Source organism: Drosophila miranda, chromosome 2 (assembly GCF_003369915.1).
Source record: "Drosophila miranda strain MSH22 chromosome 2, D.miranda_PacBio2.1, whole genome shotgun sequence".
NCBI classification, from domain to species: Eukaryota; Metazoa; Arthropoda; class Insecta; order Diptera; family Drosophilidae; genus Drosophila; species Drosophila miranda.
The window spans coordinates 25,813,296-25,833,649 of NC_046675.1; the positions used below are offsets into that span (position 1 = coordinate 25,813,296).

General features: G+C 45.3%; 3 protein-coding genes across 5 annotated transcripts; 1 reads left to right on the top strand and 2 right to left on the bottom strand.

Moving 5' to 3' along the window:
- Window positions 1-987: 987 nt before the first annotated feature.
- On the bottom strand, window positions 988-4,632 carry LOC108156725 (probable serine/threonine-protein kinase cdc7). Of its 3 annotated transcripts, none has more exons than XM_017288379.2 (6): window positions 4,433-4,632; window positions 3,714-4,269; window positions 3,230-3,603; window positions 2,429-3,167; window positions 2,052-2,362; window positions 988-1,987 (listed from the first exon to the last, which is right to left on the bottom strand). In XM_017288379.2, exons 2-6 carry the CDS (start codon window positions 3,783-3,785, stop codon window positions 1,636-1,638), a joined length of 1,848 nt encoding a protein of 615 aa, XP_017143868.1. In that variant the 5' UTR covers window positions 3,786-4,269; window positions 4,433-4,632; the 3' UTR covers window positions 988-1,635. The 3 variants fall into 3 exon arrangements, with proteins under 3 accessions (XP_017143868.1, XP_017143867.1, XP_017143866.1); XM_017288378.2 differs by having other exon boundaries at window positions 3,714-4,356; XM_017288377.2 differs by having other exon boundaries at window positions 3,714-4,632.
- Window positions 4,633-6,742: 2,110 nt separating this feature from the next.
- LOC108156131 (poly [ADP-ribose] polymerase tankyrase) lies at window positions 6,743-16,926 on the top strand. Its single transcript, XM_017287444.2, is given in 7 exon segments — window positions 6,743-7,529; window positions 11,778-12,560; window positions 12,618-14,525; window positions 14,585-14,742; window positions 14,810-15,102; window positions 15,171-15,327; window positions 15,392-16,926. Coding segments are annotated over 7 exon segments (4,575 nt in total). The 5' UTR covers window positions 6,743-7,336; the 3' UTR covers window positions 16,475-16,926.
- On the bottom strand, window positions 16,837-18,351 carry LOC108156132. The gene has a single exon (XM_017287445.2). The coding sequence runs from the start codon at window positions 18,134-18,136 to the stop codon at window positions 17,051-17,053; it is 1,086 nt and encodes a 361-aa protein (XP_017142934.1). The 5' UTR covers window positions 18,137-18,351; the 3' UTR covers window positions 16,837-17,050.
- Window positions 18,352-20,354: the final 2,003 nt, after the last annotated feature.

The window sequence follows — 20,354 nt, forward strand, 5'->3', positions numbered from 1 at the left end:
TTCAATTTTTAATCTAACTGCAGACGTACTCGTAAATTAAAAGATGTTTTATCTGAGTAAGTTTATGTATGCCAAATGTTTGCCCAGAAAGCGGCAAAGACTATTAAGGACATACGATACGGATACGTTACTAAAAATTCATATACTATGTATTAAATGTGGTATATTAAACCCCAATATCTGTTCTGCGCTTATTCAAGTTCTGCTCTTTCAAAAATACTTAGCGAATCCAGTAGAATTTTGTACCTTCTAAGAGATTTTAGTGTTAAAAAATCATAAAGATAAAAGAAAATGTGAAAGGTATCTTAAAAACTAACGTATGGATGAATTAGGTTCCTATATTTACATAAACTTTTCATGCAAGGATGCCCCATAGATCCTCAATTAGATTTAAGTCCGGCCTCATTGCCGGCCACTTCATCAACGGTATCTTGTGGATTTCAAAATAGCACATTGTAGCCCGGGCAACATGAATTGGCACATAATGCATTACTATTTGTGCAATGAAAACCTTACTCTCAGAAGAATAGATACATATGTATATGCATAGTCCTGTAACTAAAGATATCATCATTGAAATCAAACTTTTTCCTCACCCATAAATTGAATAAAAAACAATGGTATTTTTCGAGTTTTAAAGAAAAAAAAAAAAAAAGATGTGTTTATTAGCTATTTAGATATAATGCAATTAGAATTTGTTCTAAATCGTTTGTTTAAAGTTAATAGTAATGTGTATTAATAATTAAATTGCATTGCTGTTGTTGTTTTTTGTGGTTTTTGTGTTGTGTCTATAAATCTTGTGTAATTATTAAATATTGCTAATTAAAAACAAACTAAAAACATAATACGCATAGGAAGCTACAAAATATGTTTCCATATACTAATGTCTAACACCTTTTTGCAGTTGCTCAAGTGTAAGATCCCACATACGCGTAGAGATCCCAACCGGTGGCTAAGGCTAAGCACTTTAGAAGTGATACGTTCAACAAAGCATTGCTAATTTGTAATTGTTTTTTTTTTTTGCTAAAGCTGCGCTAAATGCTTAAGTACAATAGATTTTTGTGTAATTTGTGAATCCATTAATCCATCCATAAGCGAATCACTAAGTGCACTACTTAAATGGTAAAAAGGCGTTTCGAATTATTGCAACAATTAATGTTCGTATTTGTAAAATTAACAGCTAATGGCGGCGTTTTGTTTTGTTGGAGATTGGAAGGGGTTTTCAGACTAGCAACAAAAACTAATCAAAAGTATAGCACACGAAACTAAAATAATTGGAATGTAGATAAAACATGGTACACTGAACTTTGTGCAGATATTTTGTGTGTGTTGTAAAATTGTAACAATAATTATAATCATTGCTTTGAGAGATCCATCAAGTGTTATTTCGGAAAGTTAATTAGCTAAAGCAATGCCTTCCAAGCACGCGGATGGATCATTGTAAATTTGTATAGAATATGGTGTATAATTGTGATATCCATATGGAAGCGTTGTGCTCTCTCAACTCCATTATGCATTCAAGATATGTCCTGTCCGTCAAATTGTTTGTTCCCAGAAAACATTGTTGTTGTTGAAAAAACGCTTAGAAAAATATGTATGTTTCGATGTGTGCTGCTGCTGCTGTGCTGTGGTGCTTCAGACCCAAACGCCGTGCGGATTTTTACTAGTCGGTACTGCCGTTTCCAGCTGCCTCGGGGAGCCAATGATTCGACGACTGCTGCCCTGCTTGTTGGCTTGTCCCTCGAGCAGATGTTTGATCTCCTCTGTGGTGGTCAAAGTCGTCAGACTCTGCAGATTCACCTCCTTCATCTCGTTGACCAACTGCTCCACCTGCCGCTTTTTCTCGGCAATGGCATGCTCGATCATCAGCAGCTCCTTCTTCAGGTTATCCGCCGTCTTGTTCGAGGTGTCTGTGTTGTGCAATGCCTGATCAATTTCGCTCTGTATCCGTTCCATTTCCATCAGGAAATCACGCTCCACCGTTTGCCTAGCCGCCACAAATGCAAATGTTAGATGACAAATACTCTTAAAGGACCCATCCATGTACTCACCGATTGTTCTGCTGCTGCTGTTGCTGCTCCAGCTCTATGTCATCCATCAGCAGGCGCATTTTGTTCTTACACTGCAGCAGCTCTGTCTCACAGTTGGCCAATTTGGAGCGCAGCAAGGCGATTTCCGACTTGAGGGTCTTCTCCTGCTGCTTGACCAATTCATTTTCCTCCTCCACATATTGTAATGTCTGCAGCTGTTCGCTGCCCTGACGAAAGGTCTGATCGGCCTTGGATATTTCCCTCGAGATGGCCTCCAGCTCATGGGCATGATCACGCTCTTTGCTCTCCAAATAAACGATTTCCGTATCAAACTGTTGATAGAGAAAAGACATTTTAGTTGAAATTTAGATGTACATATATAATATGTGTGGTTGTACCTTTTGTAATTCCATTTGCTGTGCTGTGATTTTCTCTCTCTGAAATTTTATCAACTGCAAAAGATCGTTATATTGCGTGGCTTGGAACATCATTGTTTCGCCCTCCTCCATGGATACACTGCCACTGTTATTGTTGTTGTTATTGTGTTGATCGTAGTCGCTGTGAAAGGGATTCGTTGAGGAGGAGGCGTTGGATATGGTATCGGCATTGCTGCGTTGGTTCTGGCACATGGGACTGTTCCTGGGTGGCGGTGGATCACGATACGGTGGCGGCACCAGAGCTCCATTTGCCGATATCGTTGGTATTTGAGTAGTTTGTTTATAAAGCTCGGGTGAGTTGTTATTGTTAATATTGTTATTGTTGTTATTATTGTAGTACATTTCATTGGGGCTGGCGCGCCGCAGTTCGTTGCTCGATTTGCTTAGCTGGCTATAAATATGCTGATTGCTGCTGTTGTTGTTGTACAAATCATTATAGCCATTATTGGCTACGGCAGCCCGATTGGAGACAGTGCTGCTGCTCATTTCCAGGGGATTCGACAAGGATTTCTCATGCTTGGGCACTATGGGTGCAATGTTATCCAGCAGAGGCGGCGCCACTTGCTCCTTGGCTGCTTGCGGTGGCGATGGCGAAGGCGTTGCTACCGGTGTGATAATGTGATTCACGGGATTCGGTGGCTGCTGCTGGGGTATGCCCTTGACTATCCCAATGTTATCAAACTGCTTGGCATCGTAGCCCCTGTAGGAAAAAGAGTAAATTATTGTTATTTCATTAAGAGTATCATAAAAAAAGAAACACACCCAAAGCTCTTTTTCAATTCCTTTGTCCGGTAGCTGAGTTCCACATTCGATTTTTGTTTTAGCAAGGTCGGTGCTGCCTTCCCGCTGCTGTTGCTATTGCTATTGTTTGGACCCAGCGGTTTTTTCGTTGTCATCACAGCATAATTGTTATTGTTGCTGTTGCTCTGCTGCTGCGTATTCGTTGGCTGCTGCTGAGCTTTATTCTCCGAACGCTGCAGTATAAATTGCACATCATTTGCATACTCGCCCCATTTGAGTAGCAGCTTCATGGGATTCTCATTGGGAGCCAGGTGTCTTTCATTATTGCGCCATCGTTCGATCAGCGTGAAGCGCCCCACCTTGCCCGTGGCATGGGCCAAGGCAAACACCACATCCTATGCCACACACAAACACAGAAGATATGGATACATTATTAACAACAAAATACCAATAAGTGGTGGCCAACAAAATAGCTTGCAATTAGCCAGCCAGCAGCACTACATACCTGACACGTAGTATTCACCGTCACGCCACACACAATCCGCTGGATGCCCTCAACCCAGACTTTCAGCTCCATTCTGGCAACTGATTGTGTTGTCTTTTTCGCCGGAACGATTATTTCTGTTCGCCGTTTCTTGATTGCCGTTGCCGTCGCTACCAGAAAATTGCTTTCCAGAGAGTGCCGCCGCTCAAACTGGCAGACAGACAGACTGACGGGGGCTGCTGCTGGCTAGGAGGTGGAATGCTTGCCTGCTAATGATTCCGGGGAGCCGTTGATGCCTGACTGACGTTCGACGTTCTGCTGTCGCGTACCCAGCCAAGCGTGTGTGGTGCACCCAAATAGGGGGTGGAGCTGCCTTTCCACTTTTCCCTGTGCTCGTTGCACGTTCTCTCTCTCTCTCCCTCTGGTTTGTTCCCTTTCTTTTGCTTTATGGCGACTTTTCCGATCGCTGCTACTGTCTCTGATTTACTTGCACTTATTTACAACACCAACAACTGGTTTGTTTTCTGTGTATGCATATGTGTGCAATGTGCATGCGTGTATGTGCGCTGGAAAAATTCTGATTCACTTTTTTAGAAATCTGTTTTTTGGTAGTATTATCTCTTCCGTCAATGCATCTCCGCTTTTATTCACTTGCACGCGTGCCCTAGTCGCAATTGTTAGGTAAATTTCGTTTTTTTATGCATTTTTGTAACGAAAAAAAAAAGTAAAAACAAACTCACGCATTGTTGTTGGCATGCAATTTGGAAACCGATTTCAGCAACTCTTAATAATATTTGTCATTTTGAGTCTGCAGGCCGTACTTTCAAGTCCGCCCTCCGTTAATTTGTAACATTAAAAGTAAGTGAAATTTATTTCTTTTTTTCGTCGACGACGCGCTGTTCTTTCCATTTCTAAAATCTTTACATTTTGCTCAATGTATTACACGGTAACTACACATTTGCTACGTATAAACAAATTTTCTGAAAAAAAGAGGGTATGGACAACAGGCTAAAAGGCCCAGATATGAATTGCATGCAAGCTAAAATCCACACCTTTTGCCTAATATACCTTGAAAACCAACATTTTGTCTTCAAGGCATATTGTCCTCACATGGCGAGGTGAGGTGAGCCCGCTCTCCCGAATCATTTTATCGTAGAATGTATGAGCAGGAGAAAGCAGCAGTGTGATCGTCTGACACTCAGAAATATACCGTCTTATATACGGATAAATACAAGCTTTACCCGCCTAACCCCCCCTTTACTTCATTTTCATTCGTTTTCATTCACCGAAAAAGCCTTCCTTTTCGTCGCCAGTTAATTACTGTGATATAGGTGTCAAGTTTATGTTAATGCATCAATAAGTCATCTATTTTTTTCCTTTTGAAATTAAGGTTCATTTCGTTGTATAAAAAGCCGTTTACTTTTTATTTCGTCAACAAAAATGTTTTCGTTTTGAAAGCGAATAAATCTTGCGGAATGTGAAAACGGGAGCCCCAATTTATGTGTATTCAAAAGTAAATCGGAAGACTTTTGTGAATGTGAAAAGCAGAGCCTGGCTGAATATACCGTAAATGGTCAACCTGATACTCTTTTACTCGATATATACCAGGACGGATCACCTCAGCTATCGATATAGAAACTTATCGGAGCTTGTTTGTTTTGAAAGCACACACACAAACACGCAAACAGATCATCAGGGTGTCTAATTTAGTATATAATAATAAATAATAATATTACGGTATGGCGATTTATAATGGAATCGAGTATGAATCGGTAGCAACAATGAGTCTCATTCCATACTTTTAAATTATGTGCTTTAATTTGTCTATTTGGATCGACTTATGGTGATGATTGGAACTGCATTTCCCAACCATTAAATAGATGAACCCACCGGGAAATGTATGAATGTTCATATTCAGGAGGTGGACATTGGATGGTATACCATTCAGGCTGAGCCATTTTAAAAAGCTGGAGACGTTCGGACAGTCGCTAAGGGTGAATATGCCGCAGGTATTCGGGAATATTAACACGAGCTATCCGGACATTCTGTCGCGGCCGTTTCCTTTTATTATACTATTCATCAGGGTACTTGCCAATTTGGTCAGTTTAACAGAGTTAAGTTAGTTTTAATATGTATTTGATATACACCACATATAATATATCCATTAAAACTTAGTTTTTTAAAAAATTCACCGGCAAATTACTGGTTATAACCAACTGGTTATAACGGGAACGACGCTTTTTTTCGCTTTTGGCCAATGAAAATCGTCAAAAATGTTCTGCAAAACATAAAACATCAACAAGCACTTCGTCAGTATTTTTAAAATGATACGGTTTATTTTGGTATATTTCTGAGGGTCAGACCGTATATTTCACCGTATTTTCTGATTGTCTTGCCATCATGTTTAGCTCACACACCTTGCCAATTTTATACCTTTCATAGTATTTTCTAGTATTTTCCAATATATTTTAAGACTCGATGAGTCCAACCGCTTAGAGCCATGTCCCATGCTACATCGAATACTAATTCGTGATCAGCATCGAATTCCTGATCGTTTACTATCAAAATCTCAATTTTTTCAAAAATGTCGAAAAAAAGGCATGTCAAAAAGTTGATAACGGAGGTTTTTCACTCTGGCGCTTCCATGGGGTTTATATGAAAAAAACACGGGCAAAATATTTTGTCAGGTGTCGCTTTTGGTATTTACATAAACATGTAGTTAATATGTAGCAAATGAGTAGTTAATGTGTAGTTACCATGTATGGAAATTAATTTAGTGGAAATTGTTGGTGACCGGTTTTTCTAAAACCATATTTTATAAGAAATGCAATAAAGATGAAAACACAAATTGAACCAGTCTTGTAGAAAATAAATGTAATAATAAGATAAAATTATATGTTCAGACCTGAGGGTCCTAGCTAACTAGTAATATCCAACCGAACACAAAAGTCGAGGAATATGATAGAATTATGAATACAAATAATTTGTCAGTATATTTTTGGTATGTTTTTAAAATGTGACACAGCACACACAAGCACAGTGAACACAGTGCGGTGCCGACGAACGCTCAAAATCTGGCAGCACTGCAAAGGTCGCGATTGCGGAGTAGAGTAAATTAATTAGAAATTAAAAATCGTCGCCCGTGCTAGCAAGCAGTGCATTTAGAGGCTCCCAGCCAACAACACAGCCAAAAAATCTGGCCCAAACGGCAACTGCAGCACCCCCGCGCGACCATAAACAGCAATCAGACACGCATTTCTATTGATTTTGGTTGCATTTGTGCATTAAATATTAAACAAAAGCGAGAGGAGGTGGGTGCGTGGCAGCCTGGCGAATTGTTGCTCCTGTTTTTCCCCCACTCAGTGCCAAGTGATCTCGTCACCATGGAGCCCAGCAGCGTCGACGCGTTCAGGTGGAAGTAGTAGTGAAGTAGTTGCAGCCGAGCAGCAGCTGTCTGTCTTTCTGCGGGAGGAGAAGAAACACACAAAAAGCTAACGAAATTTGTTGTTCCCATCCCCTCATTGGTGGTGTTGTTGGGGTGCGGTGTGTGTGTGTGTGTGGTGACAGTGTGCCAGTGTATGTGCGTGTAAACAAATAAACAGTTCACTGGTGGAAAAGATAGTAGAGCGCAGCAAGCAGCAACAATGGCCAACAGTCGGAGTCGCGCCATACTAAATGTTAATCTCGATACGGTCATGGCCAACGATCCGTTGCGTGAGCTTTTCGAGGCCTGCAAGACGGGGGAAATAGCCAAAGTGAAGAAGCTGATAACGCCACAGACCGTAAACGCCCGGGACACGGCGGGACGCAAATCCACGCCATTGCATTTTGCAGCGGGTAAGTCAAAGGATTTTCTAAAGACAGAGACTTATCCCCCCCTAACCCCCAAACAACATGAATCATATACGAATTATGTGCCATGCTAAAAACAACATTCATTTGCACTCCTTGAGGGAAGGTTGAAGGACTCGCACTCACCACCCCCCAACCCCACACACATGCATTTGCTGCTGGTGTGTGGCCTTGAGCTACTTGCGCTTTGGGTGTGACGGACAGACGCACGGACGGGCGGGCGTCATTGTCGTCGTTCTCTCTCAGTCGTCGTCCGTCGGGTGTTCCAATGGCGTCGAGAGTTGACCTAGTTTTCCCCATTCTGTTCTTTCGGGCTGGTTTCCGGAACCGCGTATAGCCTCGACACTCTCTCTATCTCTTGGTTCCCCCCCCCCCCCCCCCCCCCCCCCCCCCCCCTCTCTCTCTCTCTCTCTGGATGTGTTAGTGTGCGTGTTGCATTTTAACATTTTCTATTTACAAAAAAACAATGCATAACAGATAGCATTACAGGGTAACGAACATTTATATACCCTGGCACTAAAAATCTGAAATCGTGAAAAAAATGGTGCAATAAACCCTACAAAGCTTTCGTATAGCAGCTCTGTTCTTTAGTCGCTGATTTGGATACATTTGTGGTTTATAAAAATACACAATTTATAGGGGTTAACTAACCATTGAAACAATAATATAGGTAAAAACCGTAAATAAGTACATATATGGACGTATCGGCTTACACAAAATAAAGTTCTTCCCCCGAGGGTTTTTTAATTTACGTTTTAGACGTGTCTCGATGTGGAAATGTTCAGGTAAAAGTTATAGGCAAGTTGTTGGCATAGCAATTTAGTAAACTTAAGCATACTGTATTCAAATAATCTTAATAATCTTAATCGCATCAGTTGTTTAGTGCTCTGCAGGGACTTGTTTATCGAAGTTTCGATGATTTTCTGGTAATTTTAATGAAAGTTTAACATAATTTCCACATGGAAACGACTTTCTTTCGCGTAATTTCCTTCGAATTATTCTCAAGTTTATGCGTCATTATGGCTTGCAACTGAATGGCGTTTGTTAGACAGATTGTTTTTCATTCATTCGGTTAATCCCATCCCTTCCCATCCATCTGGAATCTCCTCAGAGATTCGTCCTTCTGTTGCACGTAACAAACAATGGTTAAAAATAGCCATACCCTCTGCAAAGGTTTAAAAATATTGCATACATACGTATATACAGGCTGCACGCTGATGGTGGGGTGACAGTGACAGGGACAGGCTGTGGGGCTTTGGGGGGCTTTGGGGGTGGCACGAGGTAAGTTAGGGGCAGGACGACTTGTTGTGGCTGCTGTTCGCGCTGGCGCTCGCGCTGCATGCGCCATCCTGCTGACGTCTTTGTGGCCCAATATTTTTGCGTCTTTTGTTGTGACTTTGGCCTAGTTAGCGTTTTCATATAATACATTGCAGTCTTATTGTCTATCTGTCTGACTGTCTGTCCACGCAGCAGCAGCATCCAAAAGAAATGGAAATAGAAATCATCATTCGAAAGGGAGCCCCCCGTTTTTATTTTTACTTAACCCTTTCACTTGACAACGATCGACGCCCCTTGCATATCAATTTGGCTTTTGGTGACTTCTTTTTTATACTTTTTACCTAACCATACATACTCGTACAATACATATACCACACATTTATTTTTCGTTCGTCGCTCGCTTTATTATCTCGTGGTCTACTCATGATTCATTCGTCGGTGGGTCTTTCTTTCTAAACTGGTTTCCCTCTACTTATTATTACTTTTCCGTCTGCCTCTTTTTTCGCCCGTCTACCATTTGTCACGTTCTGTGCACAAAAAGTGAGATCTTCAAGTGGTCTCTGGCATGGTGTTGCTTTGCTCTTTTGTTGTGCATACTACTAAGTACTCCTAAGTTTTGTCTTGTGTTCACCTTTTCTTCAAATATTACTGGTAAAATGTTTGATCAAAATATCGTACATACCTGTTGCTCGAGTGGCGACCAAACATAATCACGTTCTTCCTACTTCCCTGGTAATCGTCGTGACAATTTATACAGCTTTTGTTTTTTTTTTTTACTTCAATCAACGAAGCACTCCCGTTATTTTTTTTTTATCAGCGTTTTGGCAGTGCACCGCTATCTTTTATTTGCGCCTAGCTTTTGCTTGTGTGTGTGAAGAAGAAGGTGTGTGTGTGTATATAACTACATATATGACACATACTTAAAATTCTACTGATTAAAGCAGAGGTAGGCATGGCCTTGATTCCACCTGTGAGAAGCTTGTCCTACTGTCTCCCATTTATTTTTCGACAAGCGACGCCAGCCAGACGCACAGGCGAATAGTGGAAAAGAGGTGGCCCGAGGATGCAAAAACAAAATACGAGTTGGGCGTGGTCGCAGACGGTGATCGTTTTCGGGACCGAGAATCCAATAACAATATAAACCAAGTGAATGGCGACAGAGCGCACTAGAAGCTAAACCCCGAGCAGGCGAAAACTAAAATCATGTCGTGCGCGTGACGGATTGCTTCCATGTTCAGCTCCTACAAAATAATACCCCTGTTCCACGAGTAGGAGTGGTGATTCCACACTCTTCCAATGATGCGAAGGGTGTAGACTCGGTGTACAAATTTCCACATAAGCGAACGGAAACTTTGGATGCAAAATCCTAGGGAAACAAATAGTTTGCGCATTTTCCACTGCTTGCAAGAGCAAGGACTACTCTTCAGTGAGTCTGTTTGATAATTCTGTGTTTTCTTGGTACCTCTTATCAAGTAGAAGGTTCTGTCTTTGCTTGGATACGCTCTCACGCCCTAAAGCTTCAATGGGTTAATGGGTTAGCAATGCAGAAATCTAAAGATATTTGTGCTATGTTTCTAATCTTCTCCCAAGCTAATGGGTCATGTATCCTTAGTCCATAGTCCATAGTCTTTTGCCGTAGCCCTCTATATAAAAATATACAAATTCTACCTCATAAATTTGTATGATATTAAGGGAGGAGTATGTCCCATAAGTTCAGGTATCATGTGTCATAACATATAACAGTTGTTGTTTACACATCTGTTTTGTTTAATGCAAAGAATATATGGAATTCCTCTATCTGTATAACCATTTAAACAGAGCATTGTACTCCAGAAACATAATTCTGTTTTGGAAATTTCAATTTCATTCTATCCCAAGGGTATTCTCTCGGTAACCTTAATGCCGTCAAAGTAAGTAAAGTAAACATGAAAATTTCCGTTTTTGCGGAATGATAATAAAGTCGATAAACCAGCTGAGACCGACCTTCCTCGCATCGTATCTTGGTTCGTCGTTATAAAGTATTTTATTGTTAGCCCCTTAAAAAATTAAAACAAATTAACCTTCGGGTTTGAGCACTTGCAAATGATACTCGTCGTAGAGCTGTCCGTATCTAGAGCTGTGGTACGCCTCAAGGATCTCTCATGCTTTTTAATGCACAAAGCAAGAGCCATTCAACAGTGCAACAGTTGAAGTTTTCCATTCTATTAATTTTTAATGCAAAACTTTCGTAACTAAAAAAAGTGAACGGCAGAAATGTTTCGCAAACTATCGTACTCTTTTTTTCGGTGGGTGGGTGGCTCTGGCTTTGAGGAGTGGGGAAGGCTTTTGTTTGGGCAGAGATTTGTAATTGGTTTCGGTTCTCTGTTTGCTGTTTGCTGTTCATTAAAACTTTTGCCAAAGAGCGTTATACATATCTGTATGACGGAATGGCGGAACTAAAATTTAATATGACTCAGAGATCAAAGATAAACCGCATAGCCCCAACCAACCACACACGCAAGATAATGGAATATATATGTTGATATGTTCGTAGGATAGAAGATGTCAATGGAAGATACACATTATGTACATACGGGTATCAACGAATTACCATCCGGCCATCCGGTAATATCTCGCTCACTCCGCCAGGGGGCGCACATTGCAATGAATGGAAAAGTGTTGGAGAGAGCTAGGGTCAGACCACGGAAATGCCCAATATTATTTGTATTGAGTGTACAATTTCCAAATTAACCTTCAAGTGTCAATTAATTCATAAATTTTTCTCTGCCTTTAATTTGACTACAACATTTCATAGACCGGACAGACAAGGCCAAAAGAACGCGGGGATCCAAGCTAAACCCCTTCTCTACCCTCACTTTTAGGGCTTGCCCGACCCCCAAACAAAGAAAGAAAAGAGCGAAAAAGACACTCATTTAATTATTATTTCATTTCCTGTTCCCCTGTCTTCCGCCTTAGGCTATGGACGCCGCGAGGTCGTTGAGTTTCTGCTGAACAGCGGCGCCTCCATCCAGGCCTGTGACGAGGGCGGCCTGCATCCGCTGCACAATTGCTGCTCCTTTGGCCACGCGGAGGTGGTGCGTCTGCTGCTGAAGGCGGGCGCCAGTCCGAACACCACCGACAACTGGAACTACACGCCGCTGCATGAGGCGGCCAGCAAGGGGAAGGTGGACGTGTGCCTGGCCCTGCTGCAGCACGGAGCGAATCACACGATACGCAATTCGGAGCAGAAGACACCCCTGGAGCTGGCGGACGATGCCACGCGGCCGGTCCTAACCGGAGAGTATCGCAAGGACGAGCTCCTAGAGGCTGCCCGATCGGGTGCCGAGGACCGATTGCTGGCGCTGCTCACGCCGCTGAATGTCAACTGTCATGCCAGCGATGGACGCCGCTCGACGCCCCTGCATCTGGCGGCGGGCTACAATCGCATTGGAATTGTGGAAATCCTTCTGGCCAACGGCGCAGATGTGCATGCGAAGGACAAGGGTGGACTGGTGCCGCTGCACAATGCCTGCTCCTACGGACATTTCGATGTGACCAAGCTGCTCATCCAGGCGGGGGCCAATGTGAATGCCAATGATCTGTGGGCCTTCACGCCGCTGCATGAGGCAGCCTCCAAGAGCCGTGTGGAGGTGTGCAGCCTCCTGCTGAGCCGCGGCGCTGATCCCACGCTACTCAACTGCCACAGCAAGTCGGCCATGGATGCGGCACCAACGCGAGAGCTGCGTGAAAGGATTGCCTGTGAGTATTACTCGGTTAAAAGATATCCCCTAATTCTAATCCTGATCGTCCTTTCAGTTGAATACAAGGGCCACTGTCTGTTGGATGCCTGCCGCAAATGCGATGTGTCGCGTGCCAAAAAGCTCGTTTGCGCCGAAATCGTCAACTTTGTGCATCCGTATACGGGTGATACGCCGCTCCATCTGGCCGTGGTCTGCCTGGATGGAAAGCGAAAGCAGCTAATGGAGCTGCTGGCGCGCAAGGGAGCCCTGCTCAACGAGAAGAACAAGGCATTCCTCACGCCACTGCATATGGCCTCGGAGCTGCTGCACTACGATGCCATGGAAACGCTGCTCAAGCAGGGGGCCAAGGTGAACGCACTGGACAGTCTCGGTCAGACGCCGCTGCATCGTTGCGCCCGGGACGAGCAGGCTGTCCGACTGCTCTTGTCCTATGCGGTGGACACGAACATTGTTTCGCTGGAGGGACTAACTGCCGCCCAGCTGGCCTCGGACAGCGTGCTGAAGCTGCTCCAGAATCCACCGGACAGCGAGACGCATCTGCTGGATGCTGCCAAGGCCGGGGATCTGGATACTGTGCGCCGGATTGTACTGAATAATCCGCACACCGTCAATTGCCGTGATCTAGACGGCAGGCATTCGACTCCTCTGCACTTTGCTGCAGGCTTCAACCGCGTGCCTGTCGTACAGTTTCTGCTGGAACACGGGGCCGAGGTGTATGCCGCGGATAAGGGCGGGCTGGTGCCCCTCCACAATGCCTGCTCCTATGGCCATTACGAAGTCACCGAGCTGCTGGTCAAGCACGGGGCGAATGTGAATGTCTCCGATCTGTGGAAGTTTACGCCGCTCCACGAGGCCGCCGCCAAAGGGAAGTACGACATTTGCAAGCTGCTGCTAAAGCACGGCGCAGATCCCATGAAAAAGAACCGTGACGGCGCCACCCCCGCGGATCTTGTGAAGGAATCCGATCACGACGTGGCCGAACTGCTGCGCGGCCCATCCGCTCTGCTGGATGCCGCCAAAAAGGGAAATCTGGCACGTGTCCAGCGACTGGTCACAGCCGAGACGATCAACTGTCGCGATGCCCAGGGCAGGAACTCGACGCCACTGCATCTCGCCGCTGGCTACAATAATTTCGAGTGCGCCGAGTATCTGCTGGAGAATGGGGCCGATGTGAATGCCCAGGACAAGGGGGGACTGATACCCCTGCACAATGCCAGCTCCTACGGACATCTGGACATTGCTGCCTTGCTGATCAAGCACAAGACAGTGGTGAATGCCACCGACAAGTGGGGCTTTACGCCGTTGCACGAGGCCGCCCAGAAGGGACGAACGCAGCTGTGCTCCCTGCTGCTGGCCCATGGCGCCGATGCCTATATGAAGAACCAGGAGGGACAAACCCCCATAGAGCTGGCCACCGCCGAGGATGTCAAGTGTCTGCTGCAGGATGCCATGGCTACGTCGCTTAGTCAGCAGGGACTCAGCGCTTCCACGCTATCGCTGGCTGGGTGTTCCCCCTCGCCGGAGGCAGGAGGATGTGCTGCTGCGGCTGCGGCTGCTTCACCAGCTGCTGTGGCATCCACAGGCGCCTCCTCCTCGGGTATGCTCTCACCAACGACAGAGACTGTTTTGCTGCCAACAGGTGCCTCAATGACCCTCAGTGTGCCTGTGCCCCTGCCGCTGGCCAGTTGTACGCGCATCAGTCCCGCCCAGGGCGCCGAAGCCAATGGCGCTGAGTCCTCCGCCACGGAGGATCTAATACCAGACGCAGAGTCGATTACGAATGTCTCGGGTTTCTTGAGCAGCCAGCAGTTGAATCATTTGATCGAGCTGTTTGAACGCGAACAAATCACGCTAGACATACTGGCGGAGATGGGACACGATGATCTCAAGCAGGTGGGGGTGTCCGCCTATGGATTCCGGCATAAGATACTCAAGGGGATTGCCCAGCTAAGAGCCACCACAGGTAAGGATCACAATCTCCTCTCTCTTTATATGATTAACTCCATTTGTAATCCCTTTTAGGCATTGGAAACAATGTGAATCTGTGCACATTGCTGGTGGATTTACTGCCGGACGACAAGGAGTTTGTGGCCGTCGAGGAGGAGATGCAAGCCACAATACGCGAGCATCGGGACAATGGCCAGTCGGGCGGATACTTTACGCGGTACAACATTATAAGGGTATGTCTGTCTTCAAACGATTTTCGGTGCGTATTTCTCAACTCTTTTCCTTCCCCATTTGTTTCAGGTGCAAAAGGTCCAGAATCGCAAGCTGTGGGAGCGCTATGCCCATCGACGACATGAGATTGCCGAGGAGAACTTTGTGCAGTCCAACGAGCGCATGCTCTTCCACGGCAGCCCCTTCATCAATGCAATTGTCCAGCGGGGTTTTGATGAGCGTCATGCGTATATTGGTGGTATGTTTGGTGCGGGTATTTATTTTGCAGAGCATAGCTCGAAGAGTAATCAGTATGTGTATGGCATTGGCGGTGGCATTGGTTGTCCCTCGCACAAGGACAAGTCCTGCTATGTGTGTCCCAGGTGGGTGATTAAATCTCATCAAACTTTCTTCCTTTTATCTATAAAAAAAAACTCTATACGTATTCCAGACAATTGCTGCTGTGTCGCGTGGCTTTGGGCAAGTCCTTTTTGCAATATAGTGCCATGAAGATGGCTCATGCCCCACCAGGCCATCATTCGGTGGTGGGACGTCCCTCAGCAGGGGGCCTGCATTACGCCGAATATGTGGTCTATCGGGGTGAACAGGTAAGGAATATTGTAGACTCCAATTAAATGGAAACCATGCTTTACATTACTTCTTTTCCCGTAGTCTTATCCAGAGTACTTGATAACCTACCAAATCGTCAAGCCCGATGACAGCAATAGTGGGACGGAAGAAACAAGATGATGGATGCCCTCTGTTGGCTCCACGCCTACAACAACGTCACCAGCATTGCAGCAACAGCAGCCACCACAGCTGCCAATGCCACCGATGGCAGCAGCACCACCACCTCCTGCACCACCACAACCACAACAACAGCAGACCTCAGCTCCAGTTGCCAAGAGACGGCCCAGGCATGCCAAGCAGACCCTTCAATTGCAATACCAGCACTACCAGCCCCAACAGCAGAAGCAGCAACACTCCTCGATGGGAGTGACCACCACCCAGCCGGCGCCCGCTGGCGTATTTACGCACAACACTAGCAACAATAATAATGCTAGCAATACAAACAGCAGCAACAGCAACAACAATAACAATGATATGTCGCCCATCTCGAACAGCAACAGTTACTCCTCGGTGGACACCAATCAGACGCTGCTCAATTCGTTGGCCAACCAGCAGCGTGGCAATCGTCAGAGGCAACAGCAGCAGCAGCCACAGCGCAGCCCAAAATATAGTCAATTTATGATCATCACACCCGCCGTCTCCATTGATCGCGACTTTGAGTACGAATCGCATTTGGATTATGAGGATTTCGCCAATGCCGCCCACAACAATGGGAATCTGTTTCGTTTGGGCCTGCGGCGTAGCGACAGCAGCAATAGCGAAGACAGCGGCCACAGCAGCGACAGCAGCAGCTTTCGCTCCAACTACAATCAGTACTTGCATCACAGTCGCCAGCATTTGCTGTCCAAGGGGAATGGCACCGGCAACGGCGGTGGTGGCCATCACTTCTATACGTTCTCCTCGTCCTGGCGCTGGTGCAGCCTACTGTGCGCGGCCATGCGTTGCTTTGGGGCTGGCGGTGGTGGTGCAGGGAACGGGAATGCTCCGTATAGCAGTTCCTTGCAGCACCATCGTCTGAGGCGCTGCTCGTCGTACAATGCGGAGAATGCCTACGAGCATTTTGCGGCACCGTTCAAGCCGCGCAAGACGCGCGACCATATGAACAACATTACGTACGAGTTGTGACGGTGGTCCACCGTTGACGTTGTGGTTAATGATCTCTTTGTCTTTGTTGGTCTACTCCTAACTCTACTGCTCTTTAGACTTTTATTACAATTACTAGCTGTAGCCCATAGATGTCGTCGTCTACTGTACTGTGTGTCGTCTCTCTCGTCTCTTCTTGTTGTTTATTCAAATATTCTATTATAATATTATAAAATAAGGAGAGCCGATCGGTTGGAATATTTAAAATTGGAGCCACAGTTTTCGATGGTGATTTTAATTCGAATTACAAAGCAAAAACGTAACGATAATACGATGAATAAAGCCCTAAACCCTAAACCCCCCCCTCTTGACGGTGATTGCATTACATTACAGTAAAATTACAATTAAATTGCGCTCGAGCGTTTATTTAAGTGTTTAAGCTTAGTTAATTTAAACAAGATTAAAACTCCAATTAAATTTAAATATACAAAATACATATACATCATAGAAAATGTATATTTTTAATGGAGTTTCTTCCTCTTTATTTTATAGAAAAGTATAGCGTAACGTGGACTTGTAATCTTTATCTTAATTATCGCTTATTTTCGGTACATCCACCTACCACATAGCGTTCTCCCCGCCATCTCCATCGCCGGAATGCTCAGCTTCTAGACGACATGGTAGCTGTCCAAAGCGGTAGCTCATTTTCATGCCGTTCTTCTGCAGCAGCTCGAGCGCCTGTTGCTGCAGCCCAAGGGTGATCGATCTTCCCCCGCCTTTGGTGTTGCTGCACTTCAGCAGGGTCCATGCGTCGGAGTCCAGGTCGCTGTTCTGCTTTCGTAGCAGACGGACTGCAGCCTGCACCTTCTGTTCTGCGGCGTCCGGTATCTCTATCGTGACTATCTTCATGCTGGGAAGATCATCCATTGGGCAGATGCGGAGCTGCACCTTGCCGATCCCAAGGACCTTTGGGACCGTCAGCTCAAGCCACTGCTTGGATCTGTCGTCGCGGCATTTCACAATGATCAGGCCAGTCTTGAAGTGGAGGCCATCAAAATTAATGCTGTGGGAGCTGCCTTTCAGCATCTCCTCGACCAACTCTTTCTCCACTATCGTCGCCTCCTTTTTGGTGAGGAGTCTTAGCGGGTATCCAGTGGCCAGGATGGCCATATCAATGGGTCCATGACCCTCTGGTGCTTTTTTGGCTCGTTTTGGGGCAACAGTGGTCGCCTGGCTTGGAATTTTCCGCTTGAGGCCACCTTTCATAGCAGGAGGATCCACAGTTGTCTTCTTTTTAGACGCGGCCTTTTGATAGGCATTGGGGTTTATGGCCCGCACCCTCGCTTCTTTCGGTAGCATTCCCTCCCTTAAGTAACGGTTGTAACGTTTGAGTGCCTTTTTCGCTAGACCCTTCGTAAGTGGATCGCCGACACCACCAGGTTGTGCAGCTCGGTTGATCTTCAGAGCCGCCTCTTCTTTATCTTCTACTTCTTTCTTTATTATAATATTTGTTTTTATATTTTGATTTGACATAGGAATTCCCACGAGTGTAGGGGTGAAGAGGTCCACCGTGTCATAGCCCCCGCTAACACGGCAAGTCCTGAAGTACTCAACGAGTCGGACAGGTATCGCTGAGGCTCCGCGTGGATACAGTCCGGTTATTTCCCCCTGACTGCAAACCAAGCCAATGGGCACGGGTCGCATAACACCCTGGCTTTGGGGGACCACCAACCATGCCCACCCCGCACTACACTATGCCGCACCATTGTATGCGGTGGATGCTAACACAGATTCGTGGCAGGATGGACTTAGCCAGACCCTTTCTGTGTGTCCAGCACACAGAAAACTGGAGGTCTGTTGCCTAGCCGACACCCTCGAAGAGGGTTCAGTTGGGGGATTTTTGTCGGCCAATTAATGGATAGAAAATAAGAACTAAAATTACAATAAATACAATCCACATTGAGAGATAGAGAGCGATCGCGTGGTAAGGGATCAACCACGGGAATTTTTTTTTTACTTGCATTCTGGGCTTTGAAAATTGTGGAAGAAATAAATAAAATAATTGATCGACTAATTTCCGACTGTCTCATTTGAATATTTACGCTTCCTTTTAGCAGAAGGAGTACATTTTAGTTAATAAAACGACGATTCTCGCGTGTTTCTACCGACCGCAACTTCCTGTTGCAGCAGCCAGCTTTTGGCCATCAACTGCGCTGCGGTTGACGGTAATTTGCAACTGTCAAACCGGCTGTCAGGCTAAGTTGCGCCTAAAAATGCTTCAAAATGCAACAGCCACCGCAAAGCCGCAGCCGCAGCGGAAGAGTAATGATGATGAATGCTAAAATACGCAAATATCTTTCTTTTGGCCACGCACACAGACACATTTCACTGTCAAAAATGCCGGCCAAGTGCAGCTATAAACCATTTTGGGTGCCATGCCCGCCGCCACTCGAGGCCAAGGAGCTGCCGTCGAGGAGCGCATTTATTTTTATTTTTGTTGTTGCCACTTATGTTGCCCCGCGTTTGCCGATTTCTCAAGTCTTACTCCGGCCTCTTTTTTGGTCTGTTTTTCGGCAACATATGCAAGTAATTTGATTAAATTATATAATTACAGGGCCAGAGACAGACATGAGATGCGAAGACGGTCTTGACTTTGACGAACAGCAGCACGCAAAATGCGAGAGAGAGAGAGAGACCATTCCATTGCCATGACCAAGCCACATTTTGGGTTAACGTTGAAGCAAAAGCTCGTTGTGTGCGACACTCTCTGCAGGCCGGGACTAGTGCAATTTGTATTTTCAAACAACGACAAATAAGCACTGGGCACGGCCTACATCAGGTGACGTTTTAATGCTCCAACTGTACTGCACTCCACTCCACTCCTTTCTCTCACTGTCTTTCTCCGCATTTGTGGCACTTTCAGTGGGCAATATCAATAAGAGGCACCGGCAGCAGCAGCACTAACAGCAGGGGTCCAAGAAGAATGTCCAAATGCCATATAAACACTGTAATTATAACCGCATAGCACCTATGGGAGAGGCTGTAATTTAATTAAGAAATATAGACACATTAATAAAAAGACGTGGAAAACTAGACGAGCAGCTGGAGGCAATGGCAGAAGGAGCGGCAGAGGCGAGGAGATAGCACCTTGGGGCCACCACCCAGCGCGTCCAAATAGAGGAGTGTCGTCCACCGGACTGCACTGCTCATACTTCAATCGAGGATAGCTCTGATCGCGCCGTTCTTCCCATGGCATTCCCATGCCCAATGCCATCTTCTAGTTTGCATCTCGCATCTGTCTGTACATTCCTTTAATAACAAGTCCGCTGATAATAACAGCGTTGATGAGGCGTTGCACCGCGCATTACATCAATCACACATCCTACATTTATGCCTGGCTATGAAACTTTACCATAGGTGCATTAGGTGGGCAGCAGCTTGCTCAGGTTCGTATCAGTCGAATACTAGAGTCAATTTCTTACCCAAAATTGTTTCTCCTCTAGGTTGAAAAAAGAGTAGAACTGGCCCACATCTTCCTTTGGAAAAGCCTACAAGGGGAAGAGTTTATACAACATAAATTAAAGAAAATATTTACAAGGAAATAATATAAAAATTTCGGTTCACAAGCTGCGCTTCAGGACTTTGCCTGAATTATTTTTCTAAATTTTAGGATGATTCATTTTTGGGAACATTAACTGTCTTCCCGTCAGCTGCGGGAGTCCTGAGTCCAAACACTTTTTTGCCAATACTTCCAAACATAAATACAAAATATAGATGATTTTCATTTGCAATAACTGTAGATTGGCGCGGGGTCTCAGTGCTGGACAATGTGGTATCGATGGTTCTATCGATAGTACGCGCATTTATGTTTTTTTTTCAAACCGTTGTCAAGCGCTCTTTTGCCTCTCTTGATTGAAGTCAA

Excerpts from the sequence above, each read along its gene's own strand:
- LOC108156725 (XM_017288379.2), bottom strand. The coding sequence starts at position 3,785 with ATGGAGCTGAAAGTCTGGGTTGAGGGCATCCAGCGGATTGTGTGTGGC. Across the intron at positions 2,363-2,428 it reads AGCAAATGGAATTACAAAAG|TTTGATACGGAAATCGTTTA; the intron begins GTACAACCACAC and ends CTCTATCAACAG. Across the intron at positions 1,988-2,051 it reads CAGCAGCAGCAGAACAATCG|GCAAACGGTGGAGCGTGATT; the intron begins GTGAGTACATGG and ends TGTGGCGGCTAG.
- LOC108156132 (XM_017287445.2), bottom strand. The coding sequence starts at position 18,136 with ATGCGACCCGTGCCCATTGGCTTGGTTTGCAGTCAGGGGGAAATAACC.